General features: G+C 36.9%; 1 protein-coding gene across 2 annotated transcripts in view; it reads left to right on the top strand.

The window, feature by feature from the left end:
• The window catches only part of LOC146609284 (class I histocompatibility antigen, F10 alpha chain-like), a 28,171-nt gene extending 7,472 nt beyond the window's left edge, over positions 1-20,699 (top strand). Inside the window, exons 1-8 of one of the 2 annotated variants that reach the window (XM_085346280.1) lie at positions 3,821-3,965; positions 9,706-9,966; positions 16,387-16,665; positions 17,423-17,740; positions 18,355-18,450; positions 19,301-19,318; positions 19,490-19,549; positions 19,876-20,699. In XM_085346280.1, the coding sequence (XP_085202406.1) occupies positions 3,914-3,965; positions 9,706-9,966; positions 16,387-16,665; positions 17,423-17,740; positions 18,355-18,450; positions 19,301-19,318; positions 19,490-19,527 (1,062 nt within the window). In that variant the 5' untranslated portion in view covers positions 3,821-3,913 and the 3' untranslated portion in view covers positions 19,528-19,549; positions 19,876-20,699. Of the gene's footprint in view, positions 1-3,820; positions 3,966-9,705; positions 9,967-16,386; positions 16,666-17,422; positions 17,741-18,354; positions 18,451-19,300; positions 19,319-19,489; positions 19,550-19,875 lie in introns of those variants that run through there. The other variant, XM_085346279.1, reaches the window with a different exon arrangement.
• Positions 20,700-22,617: the final 1,918 nt, after the last annotated feature.

Below are 22,617 nucleotides of genomic sequence, written 5' to 3'. Positions count from 1 at the left end.
AAGAAAACGTGTTGACCACTAAACCATGAAGTAACTAGAACTTAAATATTAAAAGTACCAAGAAAAAAAGGAAATGAAAAGAACAGCATCAGGTGTTCAAACATCTGCAGGGGTTTTAAATTTCTCTTCAGTCAAACAGTTTTCAGTGTTGAAGCTGCAGAAAAAAGCTGACAGGAGCTAACGTTTATGTTTAAGAACATTGTTTGACTCTTTATCCTTTGTTTGTTTGGGTCTCACTTCTGAGAAGTACAGAGGTAATAGCGTGTTACATGAGAATGATAACAGTAGATAGCAGGCTGAGCTGAAAGTAGGTCCAACGTTAGACTTGTACTGAAACTAAATAAGTACCTTAAAATGCTAACACATAACTACCACAGAAGACATGAATAAAAGAATATGATGCTTTCGACAATATAATTACATATAATCAATATAATATCACGACTCAATAACTACACAAATTTGTGATCACACAGTTATTGCTCTACCCTCCACAGAGCGCCACATGACAGAAATTCAGTGAATTCATTTGTGATATTTTTGTTTCCAATTCAACATGAGCCACAAAGAACAGATTTTATGATGCCATCAAAAACCGGTTCAATGTGTGAGTTTAAACCAGATATAACTGACGTTTGCTCTCAGGATGAATTCCTATTTATTCTGATGGATCTTTGACACCTGAGCAGGAAGCACTGAGTCTCTTTTTGTGGACAATAAAACTAATAAAGTCTCTTAAACGTTTACATGTTGATGGTCTTAATGTTCCTGCTTCTCCTGGGAATACAGGAGGTGACGACAGGTTATCTAGGAATTTTATGTTTTTGTCTTTTTTTTTGTGGCAGCCTTTTTCTGCATCATTTGATCCCCAGAGAATTGCAGCCTGTTTCCGCTGCAATAAATCCCTGTAGATTATAATTATATTATAACCTTAATGTACTTCTCATCTTATTTCCCAAACGGTCGCCAATGTGGACCGATCTTCATGCTTTAACTGGTACAGATTTTACACTGAATATCCTTCCTGACACAAGCCTCCCATTTATTCCTGCTTGGACTGAAACAAGGAGTAGACTTTCTCATGACTCCCTGAGTCTGGGTTTGTGTCTCCTCCTGGTCTTGAACTGGGGATTGTTCATGTGTGAGGTGAATACATAAATGCATAAAACTGTCACAACGGGACTGAACGGACTCACGCGCAGGCTCTAGGTCTTGAAAGCACAAGAGTCTTTATTATGATGCACCAGGTGATTATTTACAAAAGTGAGGGGAAAGCCGGGCTCCGGGGGTCCACACACGAACGGGAAAGACACGCACACTCTCCGTCCACTCCTCCTCACACTCCACTCACTCGGGTAACACAGGGGTAGGTCCAGGGAATCTGTACACAGAGACACGAATGGGTAGTTAGGTAAATCGCTATGAAACACTTCTGAAGTCATTGAGCTGGGGTTACACTGACGAGGGTCGGCAACGGTCCAGCGACGAGAAACACAGGGCTGCCGTCTTATAAAGGAGCTGGATCACTCGTGATGAGCCACAGGTGCGTGGGCCAAGGGCAGGAGCCCGCAGGTAAGCTCCGCCCAGGCAGAGGGAGGAGGGAAAGAGGGGAAAGGAGAGAGCAGGAAAAAAATAAAAAAAGGAATACAAAACATATGTAGCCGTACTGAGCCGACCGGGTAGGCACAGGGACCCTGACAAAAACAAACAAATCCTGCATTTCATGCTAATTCCCAATAATTAGCATTTATTACGGAAAAAGGAGAGTAGAGATTAGTGTCAGTGTACAGGGAAGCAAAAGCAAGGATAATACGAGGGAAGAGGGTGAGAATTGGAGAGCTTACTTGTCACAACCTGATTACTAGCCCGGGCTGACGAGGAGCCGGTGTTCTGGGAATCCATCCTACCTCAAAAAACATCCTAGCCGATGTTTCTGCGCAGACGCCGCGCATGCGCACAACACCAAACCCAAATTAACTTCTTTTTCTGTCACCCATCCGGAATACTTCTTAAGGTTATGGTTATGGTTAGGGTTATGGTTAAGGGTAGGGTTAGGTTTAGTCACAAGTCACCGTAAAATCATAATACGGGTAGGACGATTTGTCAAAGTAGGATGGTTTCTCAGAACACCGGCTCCTTATTGGGAGCCGTGGGGTTGTTTTTTTTTCTTTCTCTCACCCTCTCTCTCGCACCTTTTTTCCGCTTCACTCCGCACGCGAGCCTTGTGCTTTGCGCTGGGAAGAGAGGGGAGGGGCGGTAGTTACACTCGCAGTAGCACAGGAACAGAGCGGGAGGGAGAGAGAGAGAGAAAGAGAGGCAGGGACAACAACATCACATTTGAAAGGTATAGTAATCATCCACAACTATTTTCAGTTGCGGATGATAAAGAATTCAGAAAGTTTATTCATGCAGGCCCATATGACAGAGAATGTGCATCTTCTTTTTGTTTTCATATTTTAATTTATATTTAATTGTGTTGTGGTTTGCAGTGTTTTGTGTTGTTTAAAAGGAAAAAGCTGAAAATTTAAATAGTTAAAAGCTGAAATATAAATAGGTGGTTTTTGTATTATATGATTTATTTCTTACATTTTATGTGGAGCGAATAAATAAAAGTATATTTACGGTGGCCCCTAGAGACAAAGCGCGTACAAACTCCAAAACACGTAAAAACTCCAAAACACATAAAAACTCCAAAACACGTACAAAAGACAACAGAAGTGCTCCAGGATGCTAGGCGCAGTGTAGTGGCTACACAAGCCAGGAAGTACCAACGACCGGATTTGGTGTGTGGTAGTAAAAGGTAAATTATTTGAATATTTACGAGTGCTTGTGTATAAATACACAAACAATACACAATACACACATGCTTTCAATTGTGTGATTTAAGTGATCTAGGTAGCTCTGTTTTGGAAGTTCAGTTAACACTAGAAATGTGTTTTGGAGTTTGCACGTGCTTTGTTTCTAGGGGCCACCGCATATATTTATATATAAACATATATAAATAAAACCACTTTTTTTTTTACATTAGTAATTCCTTTTATGCATAATTTTATATTATTGTTAATAATAAATTAATTAAAGCAACAAAACAACCTGAGGAGCCGGTTCGGAGCCAAAAGAGCCGGCTCTTTTTAGTGATCCGAGCCGAAAGAGCCGGTTCTCTAAAAAGAGCCAGAAATCCCATCACTAGCATCCAGCTCCTGGTGTAAAAAGCCTCGTGTTCGCATTAAGGCAGACGGCCAGGTGGCTTTCAGTCCTTGCAAAAGTGCAAAGTAGACCCCGTAGTATCCAAAAATATGAGATGCGCATGCGTGCTCAGGCACAGAAAGGCGCCAACAGCTTCAACTCATGTAAAACTTGAATTCATTCATTTTGCCAGCAATAAATTTCATCTGAGACCAACTTTTGCTCCAAAACGTTAAAGGATTAGTTGAAACCCTTAATGTATTTGAGTTTATGGGGCAACTCAGCTTTTATTGTTGAATTGTGAAAGAAATGACTGTAAGCTCAGCAATTGCAAGTTTGATTTTTTTTTACAGTGTATGCGTTTAAAATTAATACAAATCACTCCACTGAGAAACTTAACAAGGTTTTATCCCCTGAATAGAAAATAAATTGTACAGTGTATACCCAACATAACATGAACTACACCTGTCATAACATAAAAATGTATAAAGACCAGATGAAACTAACCTTTTTTTCATATGAAAATATTTTACTTTCAGTTTCGTTGATTTAAGTGACGTTTACTCTCAGAGTAAATCCCTATTGGCTCTGATCTAGGCTAATGGTGACGTTTCTCCTGGTTCTCCATTTTAGCTTTAGCTTTTTCTGGACAAGCGAGCGCATAAAGTCTGTTAAAGGTTTGGATGTTTATGGTCACAATGTAGAAGATGAAGAAAGAAGAAAGAAGATGAAGGCCTTCATCTTCTTTCTTCTCCTGGGAATACAGGGGGCAGCAGCAGGTCAGTTTGACTGTTATATTTCTGTCTTTTTATATGTCAGATTTATGTAATTTGAAAGACAAATGGACGGACTGTTTGCTCCCCAGAAATACGCTAAACATTTAGTTGTAATGGATCCTAGTACACTGTTAAAAAAACATCTTAAAAAAACAGTACTATTCCGGCAGCTGGGGCGCCAAAATAATACCGTAAAATAACAGAAAATAACTTCCTCATAAAAATACGGTTATTTTCAGTAATGAAAATACAATTTGTTGCCCTAATTTTACATGGGATTTTGCCTTTTTCAAGTGCTTTTAAACATTAAATTAGGAACATTTTAATGTGATTAAACAATGAAATTTCCTATAAACAAGGTCAATGAATGTGGCAATATGAATAATAATGCTTAAATTTACAGAAATATACAGTTAACAGTTGGGTTAAATAACATTATTTGATGTAAAAAAGTTATATATTCAATTATATTTGATGTAATACTACATTATACAGCACAAAATAATTTGATTTATCTTTCAAAACATGTCAAAAAACTAGATATTGGCTTTAAAATTACAATTCACTGTTAATTTTACATAATATCACATGTAAATTTAGATTTGAAGTGTAATTTAACATAAATTTCCTGAATATTTACTGGACTTTCAGTTTGAATTAAGTGTGCTCCCTGTAAGATTGTGGGTTTTATCTGTCACAAAACACCCAAAGAACCCTTATTAAACAAAACCCCTGATTATAATTACATCAAGATTATGTTAGTTCTTGATCATATGTTGTGTTTGAGCAGTTTGTAGATGTTTATTTTACTTATAAGACATGAGACATTGTTTCAATCATTAACATGGATTTTATTGACAAAAAGATAACCCTTCCTGGAACAATCCAAGAACAACTAACACTTATGCATAAACAAAAGCACGTAGAAAAAAGAATGTAATGCAAACACACATTTGAGCACAAAAGAAGGGGACGATGCCACCTCGAACGTTCATCTGCCTCCCCACATCTGGAGCAATGAAAAGGGGTATATTTGAGGCACATAACCTGCAGGTTTAGAAGTAGCTCTAGCTTTCTGAAAGTCTCACATTCAGGGCTGCTGCTGGCCATTTGGGTTCCCTTGGAGAAATTTGCAAAGTAATCATATGCAAAGAACAACTCGAGTAAAACAAAAGCCTCATTGTTATGCTGATTATACTTAACTGATAAGTATTGATATGTTGTAAGTTGTCACTTTAACACAAACTTTTACCAAAATAACTGAACGAATGGGACTGTGTTTGCAGAGCAAGCACCACAAGTGTCAGTGTATAGCCTATTACAATTTGATTTCATAGTGGTCAAGCAATTCCAAGTTAAATCTACTAAGCTGAGTTTGATATACTTGCCTTGCAGCACTGCATGGATGATCTTTCACCAACCTATCTCTTCCAGCGCGCTTTCCATTAGTGATGCGCGAATCATGAATGAATCGTTCAATACTCGAGAATCACTTTACTGACTCGTGAATCATGATTCACAAGCCCAACTGACTCACTGACTCATCCCTGTTGCTCTTAGCAAACTAATTTCATTAGTAGAAATATATCTAGCTTATAATTAAAACTGTGGGGAAAAAAACAACAGCCAGTTTCTTAACAAAAACATTTCTGCTCTGAACTGGAAGAAAAAACCCTGAGTAGAAGCTCACATCAAGACAATAGCTCCTCGGTTCACAGTAGCATCGCTCTGCTAACATGCTAACAACACATTTGAGCTACTCACCCCCTCCCTTCCTGTGCTGAATCATAGCGTAAGCGAATCACTCAGGACTCACTCACCCCCTCCCTCCTGGCTCGCAGCTTCTTCTTCTTCTTCTTGGTTGGCAACCAATGTTAAGGCGCATTACCGCCCCCTGGCTCACAGCTCAGTGGACATTTAGATGGGAAAATATATATTTGACACATTTGAGGAAAATACTACTAAAATAAAATTAAAATAAATGTTCCCTTTAGAATTTTTTTTGCTCTTTTTTGCTCCATAAAAATAGTTGTTTTTCTTTTTCAATCACTCATCTTAGCAGTAGGATATACATGACAAGAGAAACAAATTAAGTTTGAGTGAAAATGTACATTTTTTGCACTCTGGTCAACTGACTCAGTGACTCAAATGACTCAAAAAACCCGATTCACTTTGGTGAGTGACTCATTCAAACTCGATTCAGCAAAAATAATCAAGTTTACCATCACTACTTTCCACAGCCATACCCGCGACCTTGTGGTTGTTAGTTCACATTCATTGGCCGATGCTTAGCGTCATGTTATTATGTGTCCCAACATCCAATGGCATGTAACATTGTTTTCATGGCCACGCCCTCACCCCAGGTGCAGAGGCCTATTTCTGTTCAGGAATGTTGTGAATACTTTGAGATTTATATTAATTGCAATTCCTACCTCTACATTTATTTTTTTTAAATATATAATTAGCACAGTGTGGCCGTGCAATGTTTTATATGTTTTTTTTAGTTTTTATTCCTATTAATTATATTTTCACTTGTTACCTCTGAATTATTGAAACAGACCTAGATGACATGAAATTTTCAGCAAAATTATAATTCAAATACTCCTTTAATTATTAATTATTCTCATTAATTGTCAATCATTTTATATATTTTTCCATAGTATTACATTTGAATTTAACAGATCAATCTCTCAAATAACAGACAAATATTTGTGAAATTATGATACATTTCTGAATGTATTTTTACAATCTAAATACAGTGGGGCAAAAAAGTATTTAGTCAGCCACCGATTGTGCAAGTTCCCCCACTTAAAATGATGACAGAGGTCAGTAATTTGCACCAGAGGTACACTTCAACTGTGAGAGACAGAATGTGAAAAAAAAATCCATGAATTCACATGGTAGGATTTGTAAAGAATTTATTCGTAAATCAGGGTGGAAAATAAGTATTTGGTCACCTCAAACAAGGAAAATCTCTGGCTCTCACAGACCTGTAACGTCCTCTGTAAGAAGCTTTTCTGTCCCCCACTCGTTACCTGTATGAATGGCACCTGTTTGAACTCATCATCTGTATAAAAGACACCTGTCCACAGCCTCAAACAGTCAGACTCCAAACTCCGCCATGGCCAAGACCAAAGAGCTTCCGAAGGACACCAGGAAAAGTATTGTAGACCTGCACCAGACTGGGAAGAGTGAATCTACAATAGGCAAGCAGCTTTGTGTGAAAAAATCAACTGTGGGAGCAATCATCAGAAAATGGAAGACATACAAGACCACTGATAATCTCCCTCGATCTGGGGCTCCACGCAAGATCTCATCCCGTGGGGTCAAAATGATCATGAGAACGGTGAGCAAAGATCCCAGAACCACACGGGGGGACCTGGTGAATGACCTGCAGAGAGCTGGGACCAAAGTAACAAAGGTCACCATCCGTAACACACTACAACGGCAGGGAATCAAATCCCGCAGTGCCAGACGTGTTCCGCTGCTGAAGCCAGTGCATGTCCAGGCCCGTCTGAAGTTTGCCAGAGAGCACATGGATGATACAGCAGAGGATTGGGAGAATGTCATGTGGTCAGATGAAACCAAAGTAGAACTTTTTGGTATAAACTCAACTCGTCGTGTTTGGAGGAAGAAGAATACTGAGTTGCATCCCAAGAACACCATACCTACTGTGAAGCATGGGGGTGGAAACATCATGCTATGGGGCTGTTTTTCTGCCAAGGGGACAGGACGACTGATCCGTGTTAAGGACAGAATGAATGGGGCCATGTATCGTGAGATTTTGAGCCAAAACCTCCTTCCATCAGTGAGAACTTTGAAGATGAAACGAGGCTGGGTCTTCCAACATGACAATGATCCAAAACACACCGCCCGGGCAACAAAGGAGTGGCTCCGTAAGAAGCATTTGAAAGTCCTGGAGTGGCCTAGCCAGTCTCCAGACCTCAACCCCATAGAAAATCTGTGGCGGGAGTTGAAAGTCCGTGTTGCTCGGCGACAGCCCCAAAACATCACTGCTCTCGAGAAGATCTGCATGGAGGAATGGGCCAAAATACCAGCTCCTGTGTGTGCAAACCTGGTAAAGACCTATAGTAAACGTTTGACCTCTGTTATTGCCAACAAAGGTTATGTTACAAAGTATTGAGTTGTATTTTTGTTATTGACCAAATACTTATTTTCCACCCTGATTTACGAATAAATTCTTTACAAATCCTACCATGTGGATTCATGGATTTTTTTTTTTCACATTCTGTCTCTCACAGTTGAAGTGTACCTCTGGTGCAAATTACTGACCTCTGTCATCATTTTAGGTGGGGGAACTTGCACAATCGGTGGCTGACTAAATACTTTTTTTCCCCACTGAATGCATATGTACAAAAAAATATATTTAAAAAACAAGAAAATTGTGTTTTATTACATTTACAGTGATGTTATGTTATTTTACATTTGACATGTAAAATCACAGTCTACTTATGTAAATTTAATGATATTCCAGAAAAACAGTACAAAACTGTAAAATATACAGTAAGATACTTTTATATTATTTTTTTTTTTTTACAGTGTAGATAATGTCAGTGTTTAGAAACAATCGATTATATTATACAGGTAATTAAATCGTCTGTTTATCTTTTCAATACCTAATAATAAACATTAAAGTTTAGATGAAGGCAAAGATTAAAACAAGGCGACTTATGTCCCAAACTATTTGATGATTTCCGGGTTTAAACCGTTCGTTACACCCGGATATAAAGTTCACTGTTTTTCTGGCGTTATTGCTTAATTAACAGCGCAATGAGGTGACTTTTGTTGTGAGGTGTATAAATAAAATAAAATAGAATTCAATTGAACTGAATTGAGATGCAAATTAAATCATTATTACTTAATAATATCAGATAGTTTATGTATGTAAAGTGCCAATACACTACACATACCATCACGAACTAATTTTTTGTATCACTGCTGAATGATCAATAAGAAGCTGCAGGTGAGAAATACCAGAAAGGTTTTGCAATTTATAAACAATCTCCACCAGGGAGCGCTAATGAGAAGCGTTTTAAACTAACAAATATTGTTGACTTTTGATAACTGAAAACTCAACTGAAAACCTGATTACAGAATAAACCATAAAATAACAATTGCTAAGATAATATTCCCCAAATAATAGTTACCTAACATTAGCGTTGGTTTTATTGATAATATTATCGATCAAAGATATTGGAAGTAAAACTTTCTGTAACAATTTTAAGCTTAAAAAAATCTATAAAAATAATATAAACAAAGAAGAAGCATCGATATGCTTCAATCAATTCATATAATTTGAAATATCAAAAATTGAAATGCAAAAGAGAACAACTCACTTCAGAAGTCACAGATTAAAAATAATATGTATTTTGTTTAACAATGAAAACAAAATAAAAATATAGTTAAATTAAAACCTATAATGAGTTCAAACCATCAATCATGAAAACTGAATTAAACCAAACTGAAGGATAAACAACAGTTTTAAAACTTTCTGTGAATAATCAGGTTCAAACTTGAAGTTTTGAAGAAAAGAGGATCAGAAAAATGACATTAACCACTGAATATCTATTCATAAATCTATTTTGTGTTTATTGAAGGGACAGCAGGATTATTACAGGATGTCCTTAATGTGCTGTAGTTTTTCTTATTGTGTTATTTAAAAAATAAAAGAATTTATAAGTCTGTGTTCCTGAGATCTCACAACATTAACTGTTTCTTACAGTGACCCACTCGCTGAAGTATTTCCTTACTGGATCCTCTCAAGTCCCAAACTTCCCAGAGTTTGTGGTTGTTGGGATGGTTGATGATGTTCAGATTGATTATTATGACAGCAACACGGAGAAAGCTGAGCCCAAACAGGACTGGATTGCCAAGAACACAGATCAGCAGTACTGGGAGAGTCAGACTGCAAACTGTTGGGGTTCCCAGCAGTCTTTCAAAGCCAACATTGACACTGCAAAGCAGCGCTTCAACCAAACTGGAGGTTTGTTCATGTTTCATTTTTTACTGATATTTGCTGTTAATGTTTTCAGTGTGTTTTGTTTACAGTAGTAAACAGGTTTGCACACATTAAATGTTTCATTCAGATTACAGATTAAAATTATTAACATAATAATTCATAATGAATGTAGAACTACAGTACAATAATCAAATAATAAAGATAAATTCATGATATTTGAAGTTTTCGGTTTATATTTAGGATTTTTTGCCTCTGAAACCTTGATGGTTGTTTTTGCTGCAATTTCTTAATAATCGATTATTCAGAAATTAATCTCCAGAAAATCAGCTGGATCTAAATAATCAGTCTGAGATGTAGTTGTTTTACAATTATTGTGAACTAATATTTGACTTTTAATAAAAACAATCCTGGACTGAAACTCTCCTTCAGTGGAAGCTTCTAGAAAGACCTCAACATAGTCTGGTGTGTAGTTTTCCCGCAGTTATACGATTTTTTTTAGAACAATAGGAGGCTGCAGAGTTTCAGAGGATGGAAACTTAAACCAGGATCAGGATCTGAGTCTGCTGCTCAGGATCCATCTTAGTGTGTTTGTCTGTTCCTGCAGCTCACAGGAAGTCGCTCCGTGTCTCAGTTCAGACGTCCCTCACAAATAATCACATGTTGTAATAAATTATAGAAAAAGAAAATATGTCAGACACCATCAACAGCATCTTAGGATGAAATAATTTATCATCTAGCTGAGATGTTAAATGTGCTGTGATGGCACAGTTATGACAACAGTTTTTCCAGATTCCATTAAACACATAATAATAATAATAATAATAATAATAATAATAATAATAATAATAATAATAATAATGTTATATTTAATACAAAAAGTAGAATCAAATAGGGTTGACTTTGTAACAGGCTGAAAGCAGTGGCGGAGCGTGGGGGTGGCTTACTGGGCTTAAGCCCGGGTTGTTTTGTCAGAAGCCCGGGGTCTTTTGGAGTGTAATTTTTTCATAGTTAGATGCCTGGCTGACAACTGTATAAAACAAAAACTATACACAATATTCGAAGCACATAGTGTACACTGTGGGAATTTACGACTGTGCGTAAATCCCCCCTAATATTGGTATGATCCGAGCTCAGACACTAAGCGACTGAGCGAGGGGGCGGGAGGAGCTGCTGCCTGCCAGTGCGCTGTTGGAGAAACGGAGCCAGGCAGACAGAGGAGAACTGAAGTTCGACCAGGTACCAAAGCAAATCATTTGTACTGTACAAATAATGTAAATATGACGGTGCATCACGAAAGATTGATATCAAACTGATCACTTGACCCATATTACGTTACTTGCTCTTCAAGTGAATCAACAAATGGCGAAATGAAAAGCCGAACAACAACAATGCTGTTTCTTTAGAGAGTCTGTGTTTATTTCATATTTTCAGTTGTTTCCCTCCACGGCTAAATAAATCGGTTTCAGTAATGCACTGATATACAAGAATGGACATAAGGGGCTTCTTTCAAAGAAAAAACTCTGGTAGATGTTATTTTATTTATTATGCTTTGTATGCTGTTCAGTATATTTCTATGCAAAACAAGAGGAACTTCAATACACAGCAGTATATTCACAGTTTAAACCAGATATTTACACACACTTTAGGGAAAACACAAGAACATTTTTTTACTGTACAACATCAATTTAGAGTAAACTTGTTTTGTTTTGGTTAAATAAATATTGAAATATCTTTTGAATTAGTTAAATGTCAGAATAAAAAGAGGGAGCTGTCTATTTTTTTTTTTATTACTTTCATCAAATTTAGGAGCACATATACACTAAGTTTATTGTTAATTAATAAGAAAACTCCAAAGATTCTATTCTGAGCTGAAGAAGCTTCTGATTGGTTAGTAGAGTCCATGTGAGTGAATTGGTGGCACAGCTGTGGATGCATATAAGGCAAAACACAAAGCCTGTTTCTTTGACATGGGAAAATCAAGAGATGTCAACCAAAACACCAGGAAAAGAACTGTGGAGTTCCATAAGTGTGGCTCAGTTTGAATACAATTTGGTGCCATTTACAATTAAGAAATACAGATAGTTTCTCTCTTTACTCTTAAAGTTAACAAATATGTTTTTTATATTTATCAATCTAAAAAACTAAACATTTAGTCTGATTTGATGTTACAATTATAAAAGTGTTGTGTTTTTATCTGAAGAGTTTGTAAATATCTGGTTTCAACTGTATATTTGATGATTGTCAGCACAAAGAGGGAGAGAGAGGAACAGAGAGGGAGAGAGAGGGAGAGAGAGGAGCAGAGAGGGAGAGAGAGGAACAGAGATGGAGATGGAGAATGAGGACAGAACAGAGATGAACAAGAGCAGGTGAGACACACATGTCAGTCAAATGGTTGTTTACCAAAAGTATCACCGTATCATAGGTCCTCATGTATCTCGTACCTAGTGTTTCTTTTTAGGTTTGTTATTTTTCAAATTCTATATTTATTAAGTTATGCAGGCTTGTTTGCACAACAAGGCTGAATAATTATATAAACTTTTCTGAATCTAAATAGTGGACTTTGGTAGAATTAAAAAAATAAGTGTAGTGCAGGTCTATGATGATTTTTAGTGCTACTATCATCTAGTTCTGATTCTGGTTCTGTCTTGGTTAAGTCCTCAGTAGTCCTGATTTTGAACTGTTGTAGTCCTGTTTTAATTCCGGATCAGTTCTGGGTCTGGTTGAATTGGGGTTTAGTCCTCGATACCCTGACCTTGTTCTGCCTTGCTGCTTAATTAAAAAACTAGTTTAAGGTGTCCTGTATATGTGATATATATTTTTCCCAATATGAAGTCATTCTTTTTCGAACAAAACTCAAAACAGAGCCTATTAATCTTTCAGTCATTTCTACACCCCCCCCCCCCCCCCCCCCCCCCCCCAATCCCACATGCATACTACCCTTTAGGGCTAAGCCCCGGGTGTATCATATGTCTGCCTCCGCCTCTGGCTGAAAGTAGAGACAGCTCAGTGACCCGTTCACTGTCCACGGCCTCTTTATGAATGAATTTAACTAAATGCATGAAAATAAAACATTCAGCCCGTTTTCATGAGGAAATGTTTTCAGGATTATCTTTCATTAGCAGAGGTTCCATAAATAAATCGGTGACAAACTTAAAGCTACTCTGTGGGAAATAAATAAATATTTAACTTTTAGTTTTACTTCAATAGTACAACAGTTTGGTGAGAAGTAGATAGACCAAAAATAAGAAACACAAACTAACAGACAGACGTTTAACAGTTAACAGTTTCTCTAAATTTTACACTGATTTTTGTCCTATTTAAAAATAAGACCGTAAATATGAGTTTCAGTCGATGTTTAATATTTTTGGTCCCAGATTTTAAATTTAATGGGTTTTTTTTTTTTTTTACTAATAAACAACAACCTGAAAATATAATCAAGGAAAGTAAAGTGTTAAAATGTCTCACTTTTCCCATAAACTGGCTGAAGGTTGATTATTAAGGTGGTGTCGTTAAATCAGGACGCCGTAAAATTCAGCAAGAATCCTTCCAGAAAGCCTCCCTATGAGCGGTGAAAAAACCCACGGGTTGTTTTGGTCATTAAACACAGCTTTGGTCACTCATCTACGCAACATTTAAGAGCGGCGGAAAATAACAGCGTACTGAGCGGATCACTGAGCTGCTTTTTCCGGCGCTCAGTGACTAGTGATGTAATATTCAGGGTGGTATCAACAATACTGATCCGACACCGATACTTTGTACAAAAACTTAACGTGTTATTGTATTTCAAATTATAGCTTCATAATGATCACAGGACATCAGACTACTTGTTCTTATTGTTTAGTTATGAAGAATTATCATATAGTTGTGAGTTAATTGACGCTATTTGAACAGGTATATCTGGTCATTTAACATGTATATACTTGCCTGGACTTTCAACAAAAACATTCAACATTCACACTTTCAACAGGGGCAGTATTGTCGATATCAGCTCCAATAATTTCAAGTTATTCAGGCAGCTAATTGGGGGAGAGTAGTGAGCCATGACCACTATATCACTGTGATTGTTACTTTCCACAATAATTAGTTGACACAACAAAACACACTTTTCAGCTTTTCATGCTTTTTGAAACTCAGTTTTTTGGAGACCTGTGATGTAAATTCTGTCTCTAAAGCACACAAAAAGGTTTGGACATTTTTCATAGTGCATGTTTGAGGTTTATTCTTCCAAAGAAATTGTTGGAGCTATTTATTCTTTATTTTTGTTATTCTGAAATTTGTTGGTGTTTGTTGTTGGTTTGTTTATATTTTTGGGTTATTTGCAAGTTTATTTGTAGGTTAATATTTGCTTTGTTTTGTTTTGTTTTGTTGTTTATCTTGCTAAGTCAGCCAGGAAGAACTGTAAGGTCTTTTTTTTTAATATATAAATAAAGGGACTGGTATAGGACCAGAATGCACTGGGGTGGGCCTATGGTTTTTTACCAGAGCAGGAGAAGCAGCGGGTAGGAACAAAGATGGATCTTTGTTATTGTTTTCCAAACTGGAAAAATAAACAATAAAATGCAACTTTCGAGTTTGATAGTTGGACTTCTTTTGCCTGCATACAAAACATTACTACAGTGCAGCAGTGGCTTGTGAATTTTAAGCTGTAGGATGTTTGGTTGGACAAAGGGAATCCCCACTACAGAAATAATTAACACAGTTCAGCGGCTACATACTGAACATGAAGGATAAAAGCAAAGAATCAATCCAGTCATGCTAGTATTGATCCGTAACCAATACCAGTGTTGGTATCAATACTATCGATATTTGGATCGACCCGCCCACCTCTCTCAGTGACAGCTGTGAGCGTTTTCTTGACTCATGCAGGGCCTCCCCATGTTTCTCCTCCACTTAATCTACACTCCAATCAAAGGAGTGCAGACAACACCAGCTCATCCCACATTCACTTTGTTGCCGCCTATAAGGAGGTGTTTTTGCGAGATTTTCATGGACATTCACAGCGTCCTGATTTATTGATTAGCAATTTTAATATAATTTATTAACCAAACGGGCTGGAAAAGTGTGGAATTTGAACCTAGATGGTGTGTAACTCCACATGTTCATATAAAGAAAATACCTGTGATGATGCACCGAGGCGTTTCTGTTGGCTTTGAGAGCAGCGATGTTATAAAAGCAGGAATGACTCCTCGTGTTTCTCACCTGTAGACTGTCGGCTCTCATCACAGCATCAGCGGCGCTCAGGTTCCTACTGAAAGACACCCACAGATCTCTGTGCTACACATCCAATAATATCATTAACATGAATGTTTTAATATTTTTAGTGCAAAATCTGATCTGGTCACAGCGCTGAAAAACACCAAAGTGTCCCAGCATGGAGTCAAATTCAAGGTCTGAGTTATTGTTTCAGTCCTCTGCTCTTAGTAAATGTAATAAAAATGACAACATGGTTGTAAAATCTTAGGGGAACCTTTTTCACCTTTTTGTCAGGTCACAGCACAAGAAATTAACTGTCCATCCATTCGCTTCCACTTATCCTTTTCAGGGTCGTGGGGGGCGCTGGAGCCTATCCCAGCTGTCATAGGGCGAGAGGCGAGGTCGCTAGTCCGTCGCAGGGACAACACACAGGGACAGACAACCATTCACACTCACATTCACACCTAGTGGCAATTTGGATTATCCAATTAACCTATCACCACAAGCTGCATGTCTTTGGACGCTGGGAGGAAGCCGGAGCACACGGAGAGAACCCACGCAAACACGGGGAGAACATGCAAACTCCACACAGAAAGATCCCGGCCTGATGGTGGAATTGAACTCAGGACCTTCTTGCTGTGCAGCAACAGTGCTAACCACTGTGCCACCGTGCTACCAGAGAAATTAAGTGATTTATCAAGAATTATTTCTTGCATAGTCATCAATGATGACATGAAGCATTTGCTGGAGCCTGAAATACTGTAAGTAGAACTCCAGATTAGATTAATGTCACATGATCATATTAAACAGACACCTCTAGAAAAACCTCAGGACAGTCTGGTGTTTAGTTTCTCACAGGCTGATGACGGCTGCAGAGTTTCAGAGGATGGAAAGTAAATCTAGAATCAGGATCTGTGTCGGCTGCTCAGGATCCAGCTTAGTGTGTTTGTCTGATCCTGCAGCTCACAGGAAGTTGCTCCACCTACAGCAGCATAGATAACCTGTGCAGTGATATCTCTGCAGGCAGGACGTAGATGTACTAACGGGAGAAAATGAATTCTGTTTTTTTCCCAGTGTCTTTCTGTAAAATCTACATTGTTAATGATGACTGGTTTTAAAAATCTTCCACTGAGACAAAAGTAGCCATAAATGTAGATTCTCTATATGTTGATCACGTCTCTGTGTCAGTATAAGACTTTAGTGCAGCCTCTCTCTGGTTCACTGCAGTCTTTGTCTCTGTGTTTCTGTCAGGTGTTCACATTGTCCAGCGGATGTACGGCTGTGAATGGGATGAAGAAACAGGTGAAGTGAATGGATATCGCCAAGACGGCTATGATGGAGAGGACTTCATAAGCTTTGACCTGAAGACAGAGACGTGGGTCGCTCCAAAACAACAGGCTGTCATGACAAAGACGAAGTGGGACAGTAACAAAGCTACGATCACACAGTATAAGAATTACCTCACCCAGATTTGTCCTGAGTGGCTGAAGAAGTACGTGAACTATGGGAGGAGCTCTCTGATGAGGACAGGTAAAATCTATGACCAGAATTAGATTGTTAACCAAAAGCTATATGTCTCAGTTTATTACTTAATATGATATTAAATTAACCTTTATATGCATGAATTATGAAAACCTCAATCAGAGCTTTTTTTTCTTGAGTATTTTTATTCATCTTAAGGCATGAAAAAAAGATTTTTGAACTTCATTTTTTTAAACATATACTTTTCATTTTCAAAGAGTATTTTTACATGTCCACTTAGTTGTACAACAAACATTTTGACTTATGAATTTGACAAATGAATAATTAATATACACTGTGTAAAAACTATAACATAACAAAAATATATTTTAAAATATATTTTAAAAATATTTTATAACAGTATAACAATATATGTAACAATTATAACAACTGTAACCCTGCCTATGGAGTGACACATCAGTGTTCAATGTAGTGGTTTATGTGCAAGTTTACCATCAACACTGACACAAATACAAGAAAACAGCCTTTGAATAGCTGTCCACTGTAGTGACCACTATGTGTGAAAGGGTTAATATATTGCACTTTGCGTGGCATTTTGATACATTTTTTAAATTTTATTTAATTTAATAAACTACATCACATCAAAAGAAATTGGTATGGTTTTAATAATAATAATAATAATAATCTTTTAAAGTTGCTCCTGGTCGTCATAGCAGATCATCTTCCACAGTTTTAGCTCTGATATACTCATTTCTAATCCTGTCCATCCTTCTCACTCCTTATGATAATTTTAATATCTCTCCAGTTCGTCCCTCACTGTCTCTCCTCCAGAAGTCTTCCTCCTCTCCAGTCACCTGCCACGCTACAGGTTTCTATCCTAACAGAGCCGAGATGGTCTGGAGGAAAGATGGAGTGGAGCTTCATGAGGGTGTGAACAAAGGAGAGATTCTCACCAACAATGACGGGACCTTCCAGATGAGTGTTGACCTGGATCTCTCATCAGTCAAACCTGAAGACTGGCACAGATACAGATGTGTGTTTCAGCTCTCTGGTGTGAACGAGGACATCGTCACCAGACTGGACAAATCAGAGGTCAAAACCAACAAGGGTAAAAGTGATGAAGGTAGGAAACATGCATTTAGTTTACTGTAAAAATGGTGCAGTTCATGTGGTTTTATTTGAGTTTGATGAAAAGTTTAATTCCTCCCCCGTTGTATACAGATTTATTAAATATTTTTAATACTGATACTGATTTGTTAATTTCTTAATAAATATTAATATTTAAAGTTTTGAGCGCTCTGATTTAAATTATTGTCCACTTTGCTGTCTTTTCACTGTTTATTTAAATTTGCGAGTATCTTTGATATTCTTTCTGTCAGAATAATTTTAAGACCTAAATCAGTTTAGACCAACTTGTGCTTTTGCACCACATTTTTTCCTGCTGAACATTGATGAATATAAAACATGTTCATGTGTGGCCACTGATTATCTGACTAATGGACAGTTTTAGAAGATTAAATAGTAAATGGGGGAAAATGTATATTTTGAAACATTGCTATGTTCAAATTTATTGGCAATGTATTGAAATTAAATTAAATGGCAGAACTTTTATTGTTGGAATGAAAACAAAAATTAGTGAGACAAATATTTAGTGACCATAAACGAAGCTCTTATACATGATTGTTATCTGATTGGAAACTTTTTGTTCTCACCTTTTGTTTGTTCTGTGATCCACAGGAAATTCCTTCTCCTCGATCATCCCTGTTGTTGTTGCTGTGGTTGTTGTTGCTGCCATCGCTGTGATCACATTCATTATTTACAAAAAGAGGACAGGTGAGAAACAAACTTCCTGGATGTTTCTTGTATAATGCAAACAACAATGATGACATAGTACAAACAATAATAATGATAGTAAGAGTAATATGACTTAATTGAAGTCATTATTAACAGTTTTCAAAAGAAAACAAACAATGCACACAGGACTAAACAGGTAACAACCAAAAGCAGTGTAAGCTGAGTCCTCAGGTTAATATTAATGTATTTTAACACTTTCTCTGCCAGCAGGATGATCAGACTCTTTTAAATCCTCAATATATTACAACGATATTCATTAATCGTGCTTGTTGTGTTTCATAACTTGCCCCTTCATTTCTCTGCACTTGTAGATTTTTGTCCAGTTACTTCACTTTTTCTTCTTGTCTGTTATTTACTTTTTTCTGCATCGTTTTTCTTTCTGTCTTTGTGTTTTGTTTGTTTTTTGTTTTTGTTTTGTTTTTTACACCTGAGCTACAGTTTGTGTCAGGGAACAAAATAACCACCAACTCAGTTATTGAAACCCAAACATTATTTCTCTTTTCTTAACCATCAACTCTGCCAAACAAACACATCCTAAGGTACACCTTTACCTGCATTAGAAATGTGTACGTTCTCTACCTTCAGTCGCTTTACTTATAAATTTAACACGAGCACATTTTGTGGGAAAAGTCAGAATATATCTATAAACACCTTAGTGAGTAAGCCCAGTGTCTATGTTTTTAATTTTAGAAATTAAATTAATGCTTTTGTCCAGATTACAAAATGAAAACATGAAATTATGTTTCATGCCTTGTACAATACATGAAAAAATTGTGTTAACATTTATAACAAATTATTAAAATGATGCATTTTTTCCTTTTTATTTCAGAGAAACGTCCCCCATCTCGTAAGTTAAACTTTGTCCCTTTTCTCTAATCTCTTGTCCACACTAAATTAAAAAGGGTTTCTGTACTCTAATCTAAACAGTCTTTCAGGGCTGTTTCCTGTTGTGTTCGATTGTTGTAAAAGTGACAGATGTGAGCAGGATGTGGACTAACATTGTGTTTCTGACCTATAGCTGTAGAGAGCCAGGAGCAAATGCTTCCTCAAGCCTAAACCACAAACAGCTCTGCACACAGTGAGTTACTTCATATTTGTGTCTCATGTTTTAGCTTTCTTTTAAAACTTATGTAAAATACTGGCTGTAGTAAAATCTCCTGTTTAAATATATCCAAAAAAAAGTGCTTTAGTATAACTTTACATCATATAAGAGAAAGACGCTTTCAAAATAACGTTTCATGAAATGATTTAACAAAATTAAAACAAATGTGTTAATTCCCTTCAGAAACATATGAAGTAAATACTCGATTGAATCAGAATTTTAGATCTTAATGAAACTGTAAGTAGGTTATTTGTGGATCTGAACAATCCTAACATTTATTGTGTTTCTTTTTATCTCTGTAGGTTTGGAGCTGAAAGAAGATGTGGTTCAGCTCATTCTTCTCCATAAACTAGAATTCATTGATTGTTCACATCATAAAATCTGTTTAAAAAAAAATCTAAAATATAGTTGCAGATGCTGGTTAATCAAGAAGTTTGAAAATGAGCTGGCAAATATTTAACATAAACATCATAATGGTGAAACGAAATTATTCTGAATTTGTTGTTTTCAGTTTAAAAAAGTCTTTCTTTGAAAGATTTAACAAAGATGTGACCGCCTGGAGAGACATGAAACAATGGAATCATCACAGCAGTTGTAGTACAATCATAATTAAGCCTTTGTATGTTCATCTTAACTCAAAAATCCAATAGTTTAGTTTTTCTGGGGTTTTCTTGTAAATTGTTGCATCACTCATGAATGCTGAGATTCCCTCACTCTCAGTGATAAACGAATCATAATATTTTTCAAATTTTGTACATGTTTACTTGTGTATTTCGTAAAATTTGATTTAAAAGACAATCTTGTGTTGAATTCCAGGAGACCTTAAAAGATTTTTCTGTATGTCTGAATTTTTTTCTTAATTAATGAAGATGATGTTTATTCTCTGTTGTTTGATTTAAGACATGTTTTGAGGGTTTTTGATTGTAGAGTTTAGTTCAAGTTGAGATTCTGGAGGGTTGTGTGGGTTATGTTTTTAACACATTGGTAGATGTGTTTCTGCTTATAGTTCAGGATTTTTCAAGGTTTTCCTCATTTGTCTGTAAACTTTAAAAAATTAATTAGTAGAATATGTATCAGTAAAACGGCATTGCTCTTTCTCTCCTTTTCGTACTTTGGTTGTCAATAAAGTCCCAAATAATCCAAATTGCTGTGACTTTTTTGTTATAAAATGTAAACTTAGCTACAGTTTCATAAATACGGCCTAAATATTAATGGACTAGATACAATATAACTTGTGATAGTAGCTCAGTAAGTTCAGGTGTCATAGTGACAGCTCAGGTCCATTAAGTGTCCTTGTGACAAAGGACCCCACGGACACAGCGTTGCAAGATGGTTCAATGTTTATATATTTTTTTGTCTCCACTCTTTTGGTTGTGCAGCTTTGCAGCGGCTGTCTCTAGCACAGTATACAGCAAACCGGGGGTATTGACCAGCCAACCCCAAGAAGTGACTCACCTCCTTTTTGGTCTTGGGATGCCCTGCCTGCCTCCTAAGTGGTACTCCAGATACTGTACCTCCCTCCATCAACACTTCTTTGGGTTGGCCATGAGACCCGCCTGCCTCAGGGACTCCAGGACTGCACCTGCTCCACATTCTCTGCCCAGGTGTCACTGTGTATGATGACATCATCCAAAAAGTAACAGAATATGCAGCGTGAGGGTGCAGCACCCAGTCTAAAAGGTGCTGGAAGGTGGCAGGGACTCCATCCAAACAGAAGTGTGACAAATTGGTACAAACCAAATGGATGAAATTTGACTGAGTCTAGCCCCTCTGTTGTACAGGCGCTGCTGATGTTCCTGGGCATGGAGCAAATTTTCCCCCAGAAAATATGAAGCTTTGCTCTCTGGTCCAAAACATATTGAATCTCATTCTTCTAGAGTTTAGTTCAAGTTGAGATTCTGGAGGGTTGTGTGGGTTATGTTTTTAACACATTGGTGGGTGTGTCTCTGTTTATATATCAGTAAAACTGCATTGCTCTTTTTCTCCTTTTTGTACTTTTGCTTTTCAAAAATCCCAAATAATCCAAATTTCTGTGACTTTTTTTTTTAAAAATAAAATGTACACTTAGCTAAAGTTTCATGAATCCAGCCCAAATATTAATGGATTAGCTACACTTTAACTTGTGATAGTAGCTCAGTAAGCTTAGGTGTAATGATGCCAGCTCCAGTCCATTAAGTGTCCTTGTGACAAAAGTATTGTGTGTGTGTGTGTGTGTGTGTGTGTGTGTGTGTGTGTGTGTGTGTCGTATTGTGGTTCGATGTTTGCTTTTGTGGATGTTTATTTTTTTCATTTGGTTTACCAACACTAGACTTGACAATTTGCATATGATGAAGTAACTGACCTCACAGCCCATTGTTCCTTCAGTGGGCTGGTTTCAGCTATTGTGTAAATGTACTGTTTATAAGATTGGGGAAACCTGCAGTCAGCTTGGATGAGTGACGAAATGTTTCTCCCACTGAAAACTCTACGTCCAGATGAACAGAATCAACCTTTTGGGAACACCACACTTTATAGACTTGTGCTTTCCAGAATGGTCGCCTGAATCAGGTAGAGTATAAAAGGAGCCCACCTGCTTTTAGAGGGGTTGGGTTCTTTGGCATGTGTTGGCACGTAAACTCATACTTTATTTAATAAAGACTACCAGAACTAACAGAAAGTCTTAAAATCCAACATTATATTTTAATTTTTATATGTAAATACATAATATCCAGTCTGTAGCCTTTCGGTTTAGACAATAATACATAAATATTGCCTCTTTATTTGTTTTTTTTTTGTTTTTTTAAATAAAATTCAACATTTCTGATTTTAGGAATTGATCGTTTCATTATTTTATCATTGCAGCAACGTTGCAGAAAGAGAAGGACACACAGCTATTCCAGCTGATTTTGCTGGAATAGGTTTCCAGATGAATTTGTGGGCGGATTAATAATTGCATCTGGATTACTTGGGGAAGTTATTTGTATATGAGTGTAAACACGAGCATAATTTAAACTACTTTTAAAATGAAATTAGTAAGAATATGATTAAGTACAAATAACTCCAGA

This window comes from Diplotaxodon limnothrissa, linkage group LG22, assembly GCF_057381915.1.
Source record: "Diplotaxodon limnothrissa isolate DT_005_m linkage group LG22, D_limnothrissa_male_GT1.1, whole genome shotgun sequence".
NCBI classification, from domain to species: Eukaryota; Metazoa; Chordata; class Actinopteri; order Cichliformes; family Cichlidae; genus Diplotaxodon; species Diplotaxodon limnothrissa.
This window is presented reverse-complemented; position numbering and strand designations above follow the sequence as displayed.